Below are 15,455 nucleotides of genomic sequence, written 5' to 3'. Positions count from 1 at the left end.
CATGGCTGCAGTCGATTTGTTCGGTCCAGTGGTTCGTTCTACTAATGGTTTTGGGTACATTTTAGTAGCAGTGGAACTGACATCAAAATATGTGTGTTTTACACCTTACGCAAAGCAACAGCTCGTTCAGTATCTAATGCTTTCATCAAACATTTTCTTAAAGAAGTGGGTCATGTTGATAAAGTTATATCAGATAATGGATCACAGTTTCGCTCTAAAATTTGGCTTCGTACTCTACGGCATCGTTAGATTAAACCAATTTTCATTTCACTTTTACACCCTCAATCTAACGCTTCAGAGAGATGGATGAAGGAAATCAATACATTGTGTCGTCTTTATTGTCATCAGAATCACAGAACTTGGGATCAGTATCTTCATATTTTTCAAAACATTCTGAATGAAGTCCCTAATGATTCAACTTCTTTACCGCCTATATTGATATTAAAAAATAATGCACCGACAAATCGTATTTCTGAAATTGTTCCTTTTCCGCCTACACGGAAACTGCGGCATTCTGAAGTTGTCAACCTGGCTCTGCAAAATATTGCATCTGCGGCTGCTAGAAGAGAGAAATCAGCTAAACGTCCTGGTCGTTTAAAAACCTTGTCAGTTGGTCAAAAGGTTTTAATTAAGTCTCACCGTTTGTCTCACAAAGGAAAAGGCTTGTGTCGCAAATTTTTTCCGCTTTATAACGGTCCATATAGAGTTCGCAAAATTATTCATGATAACACTGTTGAAGTAGAAACTCTTAAATATAGGCGCTCTGAGGGAATACATCATATATCTAACGTTAAAATTTTTGTGGAATGACATACTTTCGAGAAACCAACAGTTATACGTAAACATGCAGAGAATACAAGGATACCGGGCTGTGTTTTGGCGGCGGCACATACTCAAAGCAACAGTCAAGTCCGCGCGCCGCACAAGGCAGTCGTTGACCGCAAACAATTACTTCTACGTCACGCGTACCTACAGCTGATCGAGCGCTCAGTGCGAATGCACTGACAGCCGTAAAAAAATACACAGTCTAATTTCTCCGATTAAATTAAGTATAAAGCTATAGTGACTTGATAAATTATGTTATTAACGTTCACTAGTTTTCAGGATACGGTTGCATAAAATATTTAAGAACTTTAGGTAAATTCTGCGTGTCCGACGTTAAGAGGACTTGCTATCGAGAAATTTTCAGGAAGAATGTAATTTTGAAGTAGAAACTAATAAACTAAAAAGGTAACTATTAATTGAGTTTATTTTTGAGGTAACATATTTCCCCTTAGGTATGTACTTTAGACGTGATTTATACTTTGTGTTAACTGATTTTGACAATGATTGATTAATGAACAGGGTTGTTACTTGTGTATATTATGAATCGCTAGGCTGCACTGCTTTTTCACTGATGTCATGTTTTTCTATTATGTGCCTGCTGTGCTTATTTATTTAAATTACAGTTGTCACCTGATGAATTGTGCTGACAGTGGTTATGTATGTAAGTTATACTTTGTGATTTATCTGCTTGCGCCTTCATGTCTACTTATTAAGATTACGTAAGAACATTTGTTTGCCTATGCTGATATGATGCTAATGACCTGTTTATTATGTTAGATATATATTTGCTGCTTTGCGTATGGATTGCATATTTACACATTTCTGTTTTGTTGTCATAACTACTCTTTAATTTGATATATAGAAATGCTGATATACGGTGTATGAACATGGAGTTTAGGTCACACTATGATATTAATTATAGGTTGTTCGCTTGGCAGAGCCTCGTTGTAGGGATTGTGCTGCATCCACTTGTTGACATTCTGTTCTCTACTGGTATATTTACTCGCTATTGAATGTTTTGCTTACGCTCAGTGCCTTGTATTTTAAGATAAGAAAATGAACTACTATAATACGACGAACGACATTAGTACAAGAAACTTCATAGAAGTCACATGAGCTGGAGGTTTTATGGAAGCTGTATAAATTTATGCTAATAGAAAGGAAGCTAACGACATGAAATACCAACATTAGGTTTAGACCATTGACAGTTATTACACTGCATTCTTCGTGAGCAATTGAATTAAGTGACACTTGACACAAGAAATACTCCACATGTTTGCTTCTGTTTTGCCATGATTCTTGAAGTGGTGTACACACTGTGAAATATTATGATCATTCACACTTCGTAATCGTACTTACTTACTGAAAGTTATTCAAACTAAAGGCATGTATGCATTTCTTTTATTTAATGATGGACAAGGTAACCAAAATGTATTTTATAATTCATAATGAGTAGAAGATGGGGTCAGATGGATTACACAGAGGTTGTGTGTTGACATTGTGTCTTCGGATTGTATGGGATGATGAATTGAAGTTTGCACTAGGATTTTGTCTGTACTTGTTCGAGGAGACTGACTAGAGGAAAGAGTTGTTGTGGAAGTGAAATGATATTGGCGATAAGGTTTATATGTGTCGACGTATTGAAGAGGTATTATTGAGGTATTGAGATTATGTGAAGTTGATGATTATTGGAGTTTTAGTGGACGAGAGGTGAGGTAAATGATATTGATGATAAGGTTTATATGTATCGACGTAAGAGGTATTATTGAAGTATTAAGATTATGTGATGCTGATGATTATTGGAGTTTTGGTGGATAAGAGGTAAAGTAAGTGAGGAGCATATTTTTTTTGTTGGTTTGTATGGAACAAGGAAGATGAAGTTGGCAGACTAGAACGCTCAAGTGGAAGGAAGATTGTCTACACACACAGTTTGTTAAATCACTAAGCAGTATATACTATTTTTTTGAGAGAGGAAGCATTTGCATATCTTGGCACACTGACAGTTATTCAGCAACTGTACATTTTGATCTGGCTTGGCAAACATTGGTCTTGACATGATGACTACGACGTTGACTGACTATTATTGACTGTTATACACTGCTGCCACTACTACTTGATACACAAGTTGAACATAAAATCTTTGACAGAATTGCATTTACACAGTTAACACTATTCAATTACACAGTAGTACTTAAAGTGGATGAAAGGTGAGTGAGCGTGTTTTGTGTGTTTTCCTTTCATAATCCCAAATAATTGGTACCGACCTATCTCCTAAATATTATTTTTCTTGTTTGTTGTGGCTTGCAATGACACCCATAAGTGTTATAGGTTTACTGTTATTTGTGTATTGTAATAGTTAATATGACAATTATCTGATATCATTTGTGTGTTTATTATAATTTGTATGTTCAGTGTAAGAGCATTGATAATAATTTTGTAAAAGCAATTGTGTGTGCCTTCAAACTGTTGTTCGTGCTTGCACCTATTCAACATTGCTGGGTGCCACTTGGAAATGTTTAATTTCTGCTGATAAACTCTGATGAACTGTCTGATTAGTGATAGTGAATATTATGGACTTACTTGCACCTGTTCCACAATGCTGGGTGCCACTGATGGAAGTGCTTCTACTGAAATGTCACTTGTTGGTCTCTGCGCCTGTTGAACATTGCTGGGTGCCACAGATGGAACTGCTTCTACTGAAATGTCACTTGTTGGTGTCTGCACCTGTTCTACAATGCTGGGTGAAACTGATGGACTGCTTCTACTGAAATGATTTCACTTGTTGGTGTCTGCACCTGCTCAACATTACTGGGTGCCACTGATGGAACTGCTTATACTGAAATGATGTCACTTGTTGCTGTCTGTACCTGCTCAACATTGCTGGGTGCCACTGATGGACTACTTCTACTGAGATAATGTCACTTGTTTGTGTCTGCACCTGTTCATCAATGCTGGGTGCCACTGATGGACTGCTTATACTGAAATAATATCACTTGTTGGTGTCTGCACCTGCTCAACATTGCTGGGTGCCACTGATGGAACTGCTTCTACTGAAATAATGTCACTTGTTGGTGTCTGCACCTGCTCAACGTTGCTGGGTGCCACAGATGGAACTGCTTCTACTGAAATGTCACTTGTTGGTGTCTGCACCTGTTCTACAATGCTGGGTGAAACTGATGGACTGCTTCTACTGAAATGATTTCACTTGTTGGTGTCTGCACCTGCTCAACATTACTGGGTGCCACTGTTGAAGCTGTTTTAATACTGCTGATGAAATGTTATGAGACTGCTATTTGCGCCTGTTGATCATTGCTGGGTGCTACTGTTGGAATTGTCAACTACTCTGAGGAGTCCTACTTGTTTATTGAACTATTGAAAGGGTTTTATGTGAATATTTGTAAGAACTGATTTTTTGTGTGTTTACTGTTTATGAGATGTTATGAAATTCTTAGCTGCACCTATTCGTCATTGCTGACGCTACTGATTGAATTCTTCAACCACATGATACTTGTGTAAACTATTATGTAAAATCATATGTATGAAAGCATTTGTATTCCTTATTTTATATATTAGGTTATTGAAGGGCCAGTGCAAAGTCAAAATTTATTTAGTGAAGTGATATTTACTTATTGATATTATCTTTTATTTTTGTCTGTATTTTTTTGGGCGAATTTGGTGGTATTTTCACCACCAATGCTGGCAAAAATACCATCAAATTCTGGCCCGTGGAGGAGGGGCATATGAAAGGTGGCTACACTGAGCCACAGCGCCAGAGATTGCGCCAAAGAGTATTATTCAGCCGCCTCCACTGGCAGTTCTTGTCGAGAAGTCGTGGTGGAGAGTGCTTATTGAGATGTAGCAGTGGTGAGTCGTTGTTGAGAAGTTCCCATGGAGAGTGCTTGTTCAGATGTTGTCACATTGTTTGATGGGCTAGACACCAGATATTGTTGGATTGGGGAAGCTGTAATGATTAGAGTATGCTTTTCGTCAATATATATAAAGGTAAAAAATTCCTTTTTTTATTATTTCGACGTCTTAAACAATAATGCCTCTTGGTCACAGGTTCAGTCAACAAGGCCTCTGGCTCGTGTTCTTGTATTCTGGTTTCTATGTGCAATTATAATATTTCTGTTTTTTTTAAATAACTTCAGTATAAATGGTGTTTAAAATATCTTGTCTTATTGAGGAAGAATCGTGCCACATGTGTACGTTGAATCACACTTCCACACACAGAACAGCTACACTTGTGTTTTGTTGTTTCCTAGGTTTTATAGTTGCTGGGGACTTAATTAATTAATTGTGTTAACGGAAATTTTCTTTCATTCTTTGTTGTTATTCTATGCAGTCAGATTGCGTACAATTACTAGTCAGGGCCTACCGTTTACGAGACTTCGTAATCGTACATACAGCGACTAAAATTAAAAAAGTATTTGCATTCATTATATAATTAAGCCCCCATGCAACAGACGGGGGCAGAAGGTCATTAATATTCCATGATTTAGATACTGGAGAATTGAGGGGATAAGAAAACGTAATGGTGGCTAGAACCACTTTCGATGCTTTGTGTTGAGCGGAATAAATGCAAAGATGAGCCAAGGGAGGGCAGATTCCATTTACTCAGGGACTTATTGTGGCACACAATGAAGGCCAACTTAGGCTTATGGTGCACTCTTTCGACAAAGGACGACTGAGGATGATATGACTAAGGGGCTGATGACCTCAGAAGTTAAGTCTCATAGTGCTCAGAGCCATTTGAACCATTTTTGATGATATGACTTGGTAGTGATGTGCTTAATGGCATTGCGAAAACGAAACTGTTTCAATTGCTTAGAAACTAATGCCAGAGCGTTACCGCTCACCAGAACCTTAGTAGGCCCAAATCAGGAGAAGATGTTGGCCAGTTGTCGAACAGTGATAGCGGCCGTATCCCCTTGGCTAAAAACGAGCCAAACAAATTCGGGAAATGGCGTCAACGACCACAAAGACATAACGGTTTCCTTTCTTAGGATGGGGAAGGGATCACACAAAATCAATAAAGATTTTATCCGTATGGTACTGTTCGTGCTGGGATTGTAATAGCCCCATAGGCCGGTTGTTATGTGGTTCCCCCTTCTACACGGTCGCATCCGTCAACCAGTCGACTGATCTCCCTGTACAATGACGACAAGGTGAGGTGAGTTCGTATCTTCGCCAAGGTCTAGTACAGGGCTAAATGGTCACCCACCAACGAACTGCGGAAGTAACGACAGATGGAGAGGACTAACTCAAACTTGAATTCCCTAAGTTTGCCCACTTGTTTCTGCACAATATTCCATTCTGCATTGAAAACCTCGGCACCTCCTCCCCAGACAACAACTGCCTCCTAATCGGTCAGCACAAATGGGCCCGGTTCTGCTTAATTTTAAGATCATCAAATAATTAGGGCACTTCGCTCAGAACAGCACAAGCGACATCTTTGGAACCAAGGGCTCGATGTCCTACTCAAATATGCAGCTGAGCGCTTCGGCTATCTGATTGTCGAAACCTTTAATGTGGCGCACCTTAAAATGAAACGCCGAAATCCAGACCACTTCTTCGCGACTCTACTCGTTTTCCTGGGTCTGGCCAGATCCCACTTAGAGCATGAATATCGGTCTTTATATTGAACTCCCTATGTTCCAGACAGAACTGGAATTTTCCTAGGGCGAACAGAGCGGCCAATGCCTCACATTCATACACGAAATAATTCAACTCAGGGCCAGACAGCCTCCTTGACGCCTCTTCGACCTTGATGCTCACCAATAAAAAAATAAACACTTAACACCGCCCAGGTGTGAAGGTGCCGTGACTTCCAGAATTTCAAGCAGGGGTGTTATTGCCTCCAATCCGTACAGGTGATCTTCCAGGTGCCGTAAAATTTAGGGTTGCAGAGTTGGCCGGGAACTTGCTGAACATGTTGCACGCGGCGTCCGCTGCTATTCCCGCAACTCCTAGCTATCAATCCTTAATCTAGTTGGCAAAGTTTGCCTCAGTTTAACCTCTAGCGGCTTCTGGAAACCCATAGCGGACAGAAGGAGTTCCCAAAACCAATAGCTCTCCAGCCACGTGCTCTCCAGCTAACTGCTACTACCACGGCCCGTCGAGCTCAACAACACACTCCTCGATCACACACCCTAACCCTGGCATACGACCGGGTTCGATATCGGCTGTACAAGTAGTTACTGGCGCCAGTGGAGTGGTATGCCTTCCAAACTTAAAGCCACCACGGCTCACAGCCACATTTTCATAAAAGTGACAGGTTTTATGCCCTCTACTGAGGAATAGCTCCATTGTATCAAATTTAACAGAACTCTGCCCTTATTTATGTAAACTATTTGCTTGATAAACTCACATGGACTGAAATCCATCGGAGTTAGATTGGGAGACCGAGAGGCCAGGCAATGGGAAATCACAATCCCCATCCGATCCAACGCCCAGGAAACATCTCATGGAGAAATTTGGTAACATTCCCTTGATAGTGGAATGGGACACCATCCTGTTGGAAGATGACATTGGGAGGCATCTGCGGAGGTGCATAGTTCGCGAAACATGTCGAGACAGATGTACGCGCCATGTGACTCAGCACTGTTCATGAAATGGTGACGATCACATTTTTGAAACTGTCTCTATAGATTTCGTATTTACTCATCAACATAAAATATTGAGTTATTTCTTTACGCGCATTTATTTGTGTAGGCCTCAGTCCAGACGCGCGGTAGAATATTTAATCAACGACTTGTAATATGGTTTCGGAACATATCTCGAACTTATTCGCTCATGTTCGGCGAGCGACTAGAGATAGGACGTTCACATTCACAGGACATGTACATTAATATGTTCTGCAGATATGATCAACGTTTTAACCATGTCGGCCTGCTTGTTCAAGGTCAACATCGAAATCTCGGCGCACCACCATCTAATGGTAAAACGTGCCTGCGGCTCTCGTTGTCGCTATAAATTGAACGTAAAGAATTAGCATGACTTGGGCAGACGTGCAAAATGCCCCGCAGACGCATGCGCGAACCATACATTCAAATCAGTGAGCTTAAAAGAGTGCGCATCTACATCTACATCTACATCCATACTCCGCACGCCACCTGACGGTTGTGGTGGAGGGTACCTTGAGCACTTCTATCGGTTTCTCCTTCTATTCCAGTCTCGTATTATTCGTGGAAAGAAGGATTGTCGGCACGCCCCTGTGTGGGCCCTAATCTCTTTGATTTTATCCTCATGGTCTCTTCGCGAGATATACGTAGGAGGGAGCAATATACTGCTTGACTCTTCTGTGAAGGTATGTTCTCGAAACTTCAACAAAAGTCCGTACCGAGCTACTGAGCGTCTCTCCTGCAGAGTCTTCCACTGGAGCTTATCTATCATCTCCGTAACGCTTTCGCGATTGCTAAATAATTCTGTAACGAAGCGTGCTGTTCTCCGTTGGATCTTCTCTATCTCTTCTATCAACCCTATCTGGTACGGATCCCACACTGCTGAGCAGTATTCAAGCAATGGGCGAACAAGCGTACTGTAACCTACTCCCTTTGTTTTCGGACTGCATTTCCTTAGGATTCTTCCAATGAATCTCAGTCTAGCATCTGCTTTACCTACGATCAACTTTGGCCGGCCAGAGTGGCCGTGCGGTTCTAGGCGCTACAGTCTGGAGCCGAGCGACCGCTACGGTCGCAGGTTCGAATCCTGCCTCGGGCATGGATGTGTGTGATGTCCTTAGGTTAGTTAGGTTTAATTAGTTCTAAGTTCTAGGCGACTGATGACCTCAGAAGTTCAGTCGCATAGTGCTCAGAGCCATTTGAGCCATTTGACGATCAACTTTATATGATCATTCCATTTTAAATCCCTCCTAATGGGTACTCCCAGATAATTTATGGACTTAACTGCTTCCAGTTGCTGACCTGCTATATTGTAGCTAAATGATAAGGGATCTTTCTTTCTATGTATTCGTAGCACATTACACTTGAGATTCAATTGCCATTCCCAGCAGCATGCTTCAATTCGCTGCAGATGCTCCTGCATTTCAGTACAATTTCCTATTGTTACAACCTCTCGATATACCACAGCATCATCCGCAAAAAGCCTCAGTGAACTTCCGATCTTATCGACAAGGTCATTTATGTATATTGTGAATAGTAACGGTCCAACGCAGTAGCGGCAAGAGAGAATTAGGTGCATCCTGCCTGGAAATTGCTGTTCGTATGGGACGAAGTTTTTCGGCTGTGCTACGGGTGTGTGCAGAGCGGTTCACGGAAGGCCGTAGAACACAACGAGATGGGCCAGGTTGCACCATCCAGACTACCCCCGAGAAGATCGACACCTCATCCGAATGGCATTGCGGGACAGATCTGCGTCGTTCCTCCGCTCTGCCGCAAGAGTGGAACACATCGTACACATCAGGGGTGACAGTCCGTTGCCTTTTTTTTTACGGTCTGAGTCTCTTTCTACATTTGGCGAATGTGCAGAAATATTCTAGACTGCAGTGGTGTGTGGATCGACGTCACTGGAGATAAGAGTAGCATCAGATAGTGTTTCTGTTTGTCTGGAAATAGTGGCCGAATTTTGGTTCGCAGCAGACAGGGGGAGCGGAATCACAGCGACTGCATTCGTTCAAGACCGAGAGCGCTAACTCAGGGTCTTATGGTGAGCTGTGCTATTGGGCACAACCATAAATCACAGTTGGTACGTGTCCAGGGGACTGTGACAATTGTGACATACATGAATTACGTCCTGTGACCCGTAGCCATACGCTTTCTGCACAAAACCCCAGACACCATTTTTCGGCAATACAATGCATGACCACATTTTGCTGTACGAACACGTGCTTTCTTGGTGTCACAGGATGTCAGCGTTTTGCCCTGGTCCGCCAGATCACCAGACTTGTCGCCAATCGAAAATGTGCGGGATACTGTGAACAACGGCCGCAGTGCTGTGACTCAGTGCCAACCACCATAGATCAACTTTGGAACCAGGTGAATGCACCTTGGATGGCTACATCACAGGACGCCATTCACGACTTATACGCTTCGATGCCATCACGCATTCAACAAGGAATCAGGGCAAATGGCGGAACCTTTACCTACTATGTAACAGGATACATGCGAAAAGAGGTGACTGAAGTGCTCAAAATTTCCGCAGAACCTGCTAAGTTACATGCCCTGTGAATATCAACCTGCTATCTCTAGTCATTGAAGGTGTTTTGACGTCTCTGAACATGAATGTACAACAGGGTATCGCATAATGATGCAATAAGCATTCAGGAAACATCGTTGTTGAAAAGTACAGCTGTACGTCTGCTCGCTCGACGTATACACTTCACGCTTCACCTGTCTGTATTTTCTAAACAATTGTTGCTCGCTGTGGTATCCTTATGAGACAACATTAACGAAAGACGTCGGGAACGTTGAAAAACTAAGCCTTGCTTTGTGTATCACAAAATATGGTAAGCGACTAAAAATTTAAATTAATAACTTTCACTTCAGGCAGACCAAAAATTGAAGTGCTCCCTCTTATTTAGGGAGAAAGGACAATTGAGGTAAAAATGAAACAAGCTTGGAAAGACATGTTCATTCTTCTCAACTGCTGACTGACAGCGCAGCGGTGAAAACATAGATTGAAAGTGGTTTCTTGGACTCTTATACAAAGCATTTAAATGTGAATGGTAGAGTAATCACGTAGATGTAATCGAAGAAACAATGCATTTATAAAATTTGTGCCGCACAGGGTAGCCGCGAGGTCTCAGGCGCCTTGTCACGGCCCGCGCGGCTCCCCCCGTCGGAGGTTCGAGCCCTCCCTCGGGAATGGGTACTTGTGTTGTCCTTAGCGTAAGTTAGTTTAAGTTATATTAAGTAGTGCATAAGCTCAGGGAACGATGATGTCAGCAGTTTGGTCCCATAAAACCTTACCACAAAATTCCAAACTATGCAGTTTGTGATATTTATTACGTTTGAAACACCGAGGTGTACTTGGGAGCTAATCACGCTTATAAAGAAACAAACAGAATGTTCAGGATTACAATAGGCCGTGTGAGACAGTTCTGAAAGTAAATCGGATTGGGATGGCTCAAGTTACGCATCGATCACTGCAAATTGCTATGTCATGAGGTGCCGAAGCGGTCTACGACAAGGAGATGGACGATTTTCCCCTGAAATATTTATAGAGATGATTGGTGAACCTTGGTTTATTGAAATAGAGCTCTCGTCAAATACTGTCTACGTCTGAAAGGTTAGTAACGTGAAAATACCGAAATAACCAGGAAGACCACTTATTACGTGATTGCTGATTCCCAGACGAGACTACGCTTCCTGTAGTGCTAGGAACAGACATGGAGATCACGAGGTAACAATGATGTTCCTCTGACGTGCATCATATAGTTACCTCAGTAGAAGATATAAGATGTTGTATTGACGTGACGGACATTACAAGCTGCACAGGAAACATAAATTTTTACTTTAAAAGCGGAAATTAGTGTAATGTACCCAGAAAATACGAGGGCTTGCTGAAAAGTAATGCCTCCGATTTCTTATGTGAAAACTCTTAAAGTTTCTTAAATAAAACAAAACATCTTAATCTTTATTCTCATGTCTACATATTTGCAGCTGTCTGCCGCTAGAGGTCTCCGAGTTTTAGCATGTAACGTGACGGTGTGTAACCTACAGGGTGTTTCAAAAATGACCGGTATATTTGAAACGGCAATAAAAACTAAACGAGCAGCGATAGAAATACACCGTTTGTTGCAATATGCTTGGGACAACAGTACATTTTCAGGCGGACAAACTTTCGAAATTACAGTAGTTACAATTTTCAACAACAGATGGCGCTGCGTTCTGGGAAACTCTATAGTACGATATTTTCCACACATCCACCATGCGTAGCAATAATATGGCGTAGTCTCTGAATGAAATTACCCGAAACCTTTGACAACGTGTCTGGCGGAATGGCTTCACATGCAGATGAGATGTACTGCTTCAGCTGTTCAATTGTTTCTGGATTCTGGCGGTACACCTGGTCTTTCAAGTGTCCCCACAGAAAGAAGTCACAGGGGTTCATGTCTGGCGAATAGGGAGGCCAATCCACGCCGCCTCCTGTAGGTTTCAGATAGCCCAAAGCAATCACACGATCATCGAAATATTCATTCAGGAAATTAAAGACGTCGGCCGTGTGATGTGGCCGGGCACCATCTTGCATAAACCACGAGGTGTTCGCAGTGTCGTCTAAGGCAGTTTGTACCGCCACTAATTCACGAAGAATGTCCAGATAGCATGATGCAGTAATCGTTTCGGATCTGAAAAATGGGCCAATGATTCCTTTGGAAGAAATGGCGGCCCAGACCAGTACTTTTTGAGGATGCAGGGACGATGGGACTGCAACTTGGGGCTTTTCGGTTCCCCATATGCGCCAGTTCTGTTTATTGACGAAGCCGTCCAGGTAAAAATAAGCTTCGTCAGTAAACCAAATGCTGCCCACATGCATATCGCCGTCATCAATCCTGTGCACTATATCGTTAGCGAATGTCTCTCGTGCAGCAATGGTAGCGGCGCTGAGGGGTTGCCGCATTTGAATTTTGTATGGATAGAGGTGTAAACTCTGGCGCATGAGACGATACGTGGACGTTGGCGTCATTTGGACCGCAGCTGCAACACGGCGAACGGAAACCCGAGGCCGCTGTTGGATCACCTGCTGCACTAGCTGCGCGTTGCCCTCTGTGGTTGCCGTACGTGGTCGCCCTACCTTTCCAGCACGTTCATCCGTCACGTTCCCAGTCCGCTGAAATTTTTCAAACAGATCCTTTATTGTATCGCTTTTCGGTCCTTTGGTTACATTAAACCTCCGTTGAAAACTTCGTCTTGTTGCAACAACACTGTGTTCTAGGCGGTGGAATTCCAACACCAGAAAAATCCTCTGTTCTAAGGAATAAACCATGTTGTCTACAGCACACTTGCACGTTGTGAACAGCACACGCTTACAGTACAAAGACGACGTACAGAATGGCGCACCCACAGACTGCGTTGTCTTCTATATATTTCACATCACTTGCAGCGCCATCTGTTGTTGAAAATTGTAACTACTGTAATTTCGAAAGTTTGTCCGCCTGAAAATGTACTGTTGTCCCAAGCATATTGCAACAAACGGTGTATTTCTATCGCTGCTCGTTTAGTTTTTATTGCTGTTTCAAATATACCGGTCATTTTTGAAACACCCTGTATGTCTGTGCGTGAGAAACAGCTTGTTCCGATCGAGTTTCGAGCTTGAAGAGTTCATTCGCAGATGGAGCACTCTTGTCTTCAACATGACATGGCTGGACCATAAACTAATGCAACATTGACACATGCATGATAATACTGCAAAGGGTTCCTCTAAAACTGACCCCCAGTTAGACATCAGCTTCAGTACCACCTGCGCCTCTTTGGTGCGTACTTCAAAAATTTAAATGTAAAGAGACATTGAAACCCTGTTATCTGATTGGCGCTCTAGTGCCTGAGGGTATGCAAACCCTTCGACACACCTTCCAAGCGGATATCTTCACACAGGCGCTACAGCAGCATCGGAGCGTAATTCAAGTGCTCAAAAGGCATAAATACCCTTTCTTGCTTCGGATCACGTTCAGATTATGCTTTCCACCGTTACAGAGGAAGATTTCTAGATGATGATTTCCCGTAACTACATCTTAATTTAGTTTACGTCGTGGAACTTTACATGCTGTTGTTAACTGCTATAATCGTCTGGGTACCGCTGAACTCGCAACGATAGTCGCAAAGCTTAGTCCAGCTACAGTGATGGCGAGGCGGGCATGATGAAGGGGACTGTCTTGGCCAACAGGTGTTCCCGTGTCGTGGATTATGGTGGCTCCGGCCGTCTCCCCTCGCAGGGGTCACGGCTCGGCGACCAACCCAGGGCTTCGCCTCTACAAGTTCGACACCGACACGGGGAAGGTGAGTTGCTGCTTTGCCGCTGTCGTCGTTTCCGTTCTATTTTATTTCACTTCTAATAACACAATGTAGGACGCAGTTTGGTAGAAACAGTACCAATACAAAACACTGAAGGGACAGTGCGAAAGAGTGTAGTCAAACTCTCTGGCAGATTAGAATTATGTGCAGGCCCGGTACTTGAACTTGGGTTCTTCGTCTTTCTTGACGAAGGGCCCTACCGACTGAGCTATGTGTTATTTTATGTTTTTAACTTTCTTTTTATTTATTTATTTATTTTAAGTAAAGCTCATACCTTTACTTCTACCAGTACCACTTCTCCTACCTTCCAAAAATTCGCAGACGTTTACCTGGTTGCGTTATGGGAGTAGCACTCTTGGAAAAAGGATATTGTCGGGAAAGGGCTTAGAACCAGCCTGGAAGATAGTTACCGGAATTCATTTACGGTCCACTGTAGCGTGTGCGCTGATTTGAAACTTTCTGGCAGATTGAAACTAAGTGAATTGGGCTTTTTGTGAAGTTTTGGAAGTAGGAGGAGAGGTACTGCCGAAAATGAAACTATGTGTCCTGATCGAATAATCCGGACGGGAGAGAAGTTGCCCGCAAAACACAAAGATCCAGGCTCGAGTCTCGTTACGACAGACAGCTTTAATCTGTTGAAATAGTTCACGGCTGAACTGCCGGATGTTAGTGTTAAACGAGTACAATATTACGGCAAACTACCACGTTCCCATCATCAGGTACCTGAAGAATCACGGTTTTAATTTGTAATGGAAGTGTAAGATAGGTACACACTCCGCTTCAGAGTCAAAATTTTATTTTGGAAACACTCAGAATGTCTAACATATATTCTTACTTCGTTTAGTGAATTGAAATAAATTAGAAGTTCTGTGTTTGAATTCGTACGGGTGCAGGTGTAGATTGGGGAGATCATACTATTATTTCGACAGTAGCTAAATGTGCTTTATAGTATGGAGGCCTGAAGTAAAATTTCTAAGACTAGCGTTTGAGTGAAGAAAGAATCGTGCATGCATATATAGACAGACAACATAAATTTATAAATGGTATAATATAATAATTTTAACGGAAAGGAAAAGAGGGTACAATAAATAACCTAATGATATCGTTTTTGCACAGAGGAATTTGAAAGACTGGTTACTTTTAATCGAGAATGGTGTTATCGCACACAAGCTTATGCTTTCGACTCTTCATAATAAATCATGGAGTCTTCTAAAAATTTTCTCAATTTCCTATAAATATGAATTACCTTGAGCGTTTGACACAGTGACTTGGGTTTCAACTCTGAGAATGTGTTCCAGAGTTATGCATCGATCACATCCACGAGACCCAAAAATTTTAACAAAATGACTATTTTGGCGCTGTTAGGTCATCTGGCACTCACCTAACTCCTAGACACTTTGTAGTACGACTTTGGTTTTTCAGAGTGACGGGGAGCTGTATTGATGGATAAAATCGTACCCCATGGAAAAGACATCGTCATCCGTCAGCAGATGCTTACATTTTTGGTATGAGATTCACCTAAATGGTGATTCCGTACATATTCTGATGCAACCAAAAGCCACGACTGGTGCTTGAGCTTTTCAAAATGATTAATTAGTCACAACAGTGCCACGCAAGTATTTCGCTGCAATTAAATTACTCCTACACAATCGAAACGAC

The 15,455-nt window shown here is 42.2% G+C and overlaps 1 protein-coding gene across 1 annotated transcript in view; it reads left to right on the top strand.

Annotated features, from left to right (window-relative positions):
• Positions 1 to 15,455, top strand: part of LOC124596580 (acid sphingomyelinase-like phosphodiesterase 3a) — a 152,396-nt gene that overhangs the window by 94,385 nt on the left and 42,556 nt on the right. Inside the window, exon 5 of the mRNA XM_047135774.1 lies at positions 13,669 to 13,781. Within this exon, the coding sequence (XP_046991730.1) occupies positions 13,669 to 13,781 (113 nt within the window). The remainder of the gene's footprint in view (positions 1 to 13,668; positions 13,782 to 15,455) is intronic.

Source organism: Schistocerca americana, chromosome 1, assembly GCF_021461395.2.
Source record: "Schistocerca americana isolate TAMUIC-IGC-003095 chromosome 1, iqSchAmer2.1, whole genome shotgun sequence".
NCBI classification, from domain to species: domain Eukaryota; kingdom Metazoa; phylum Arthropoda; class Insecta; order Orthoptera; family Acrididae; genus Schistocerca; species Schistocerca americana.
Note: the sequence above shows the minus strand (reverse complement) of the source record. Positions and strands in the feature narration are given on the sequence as shown.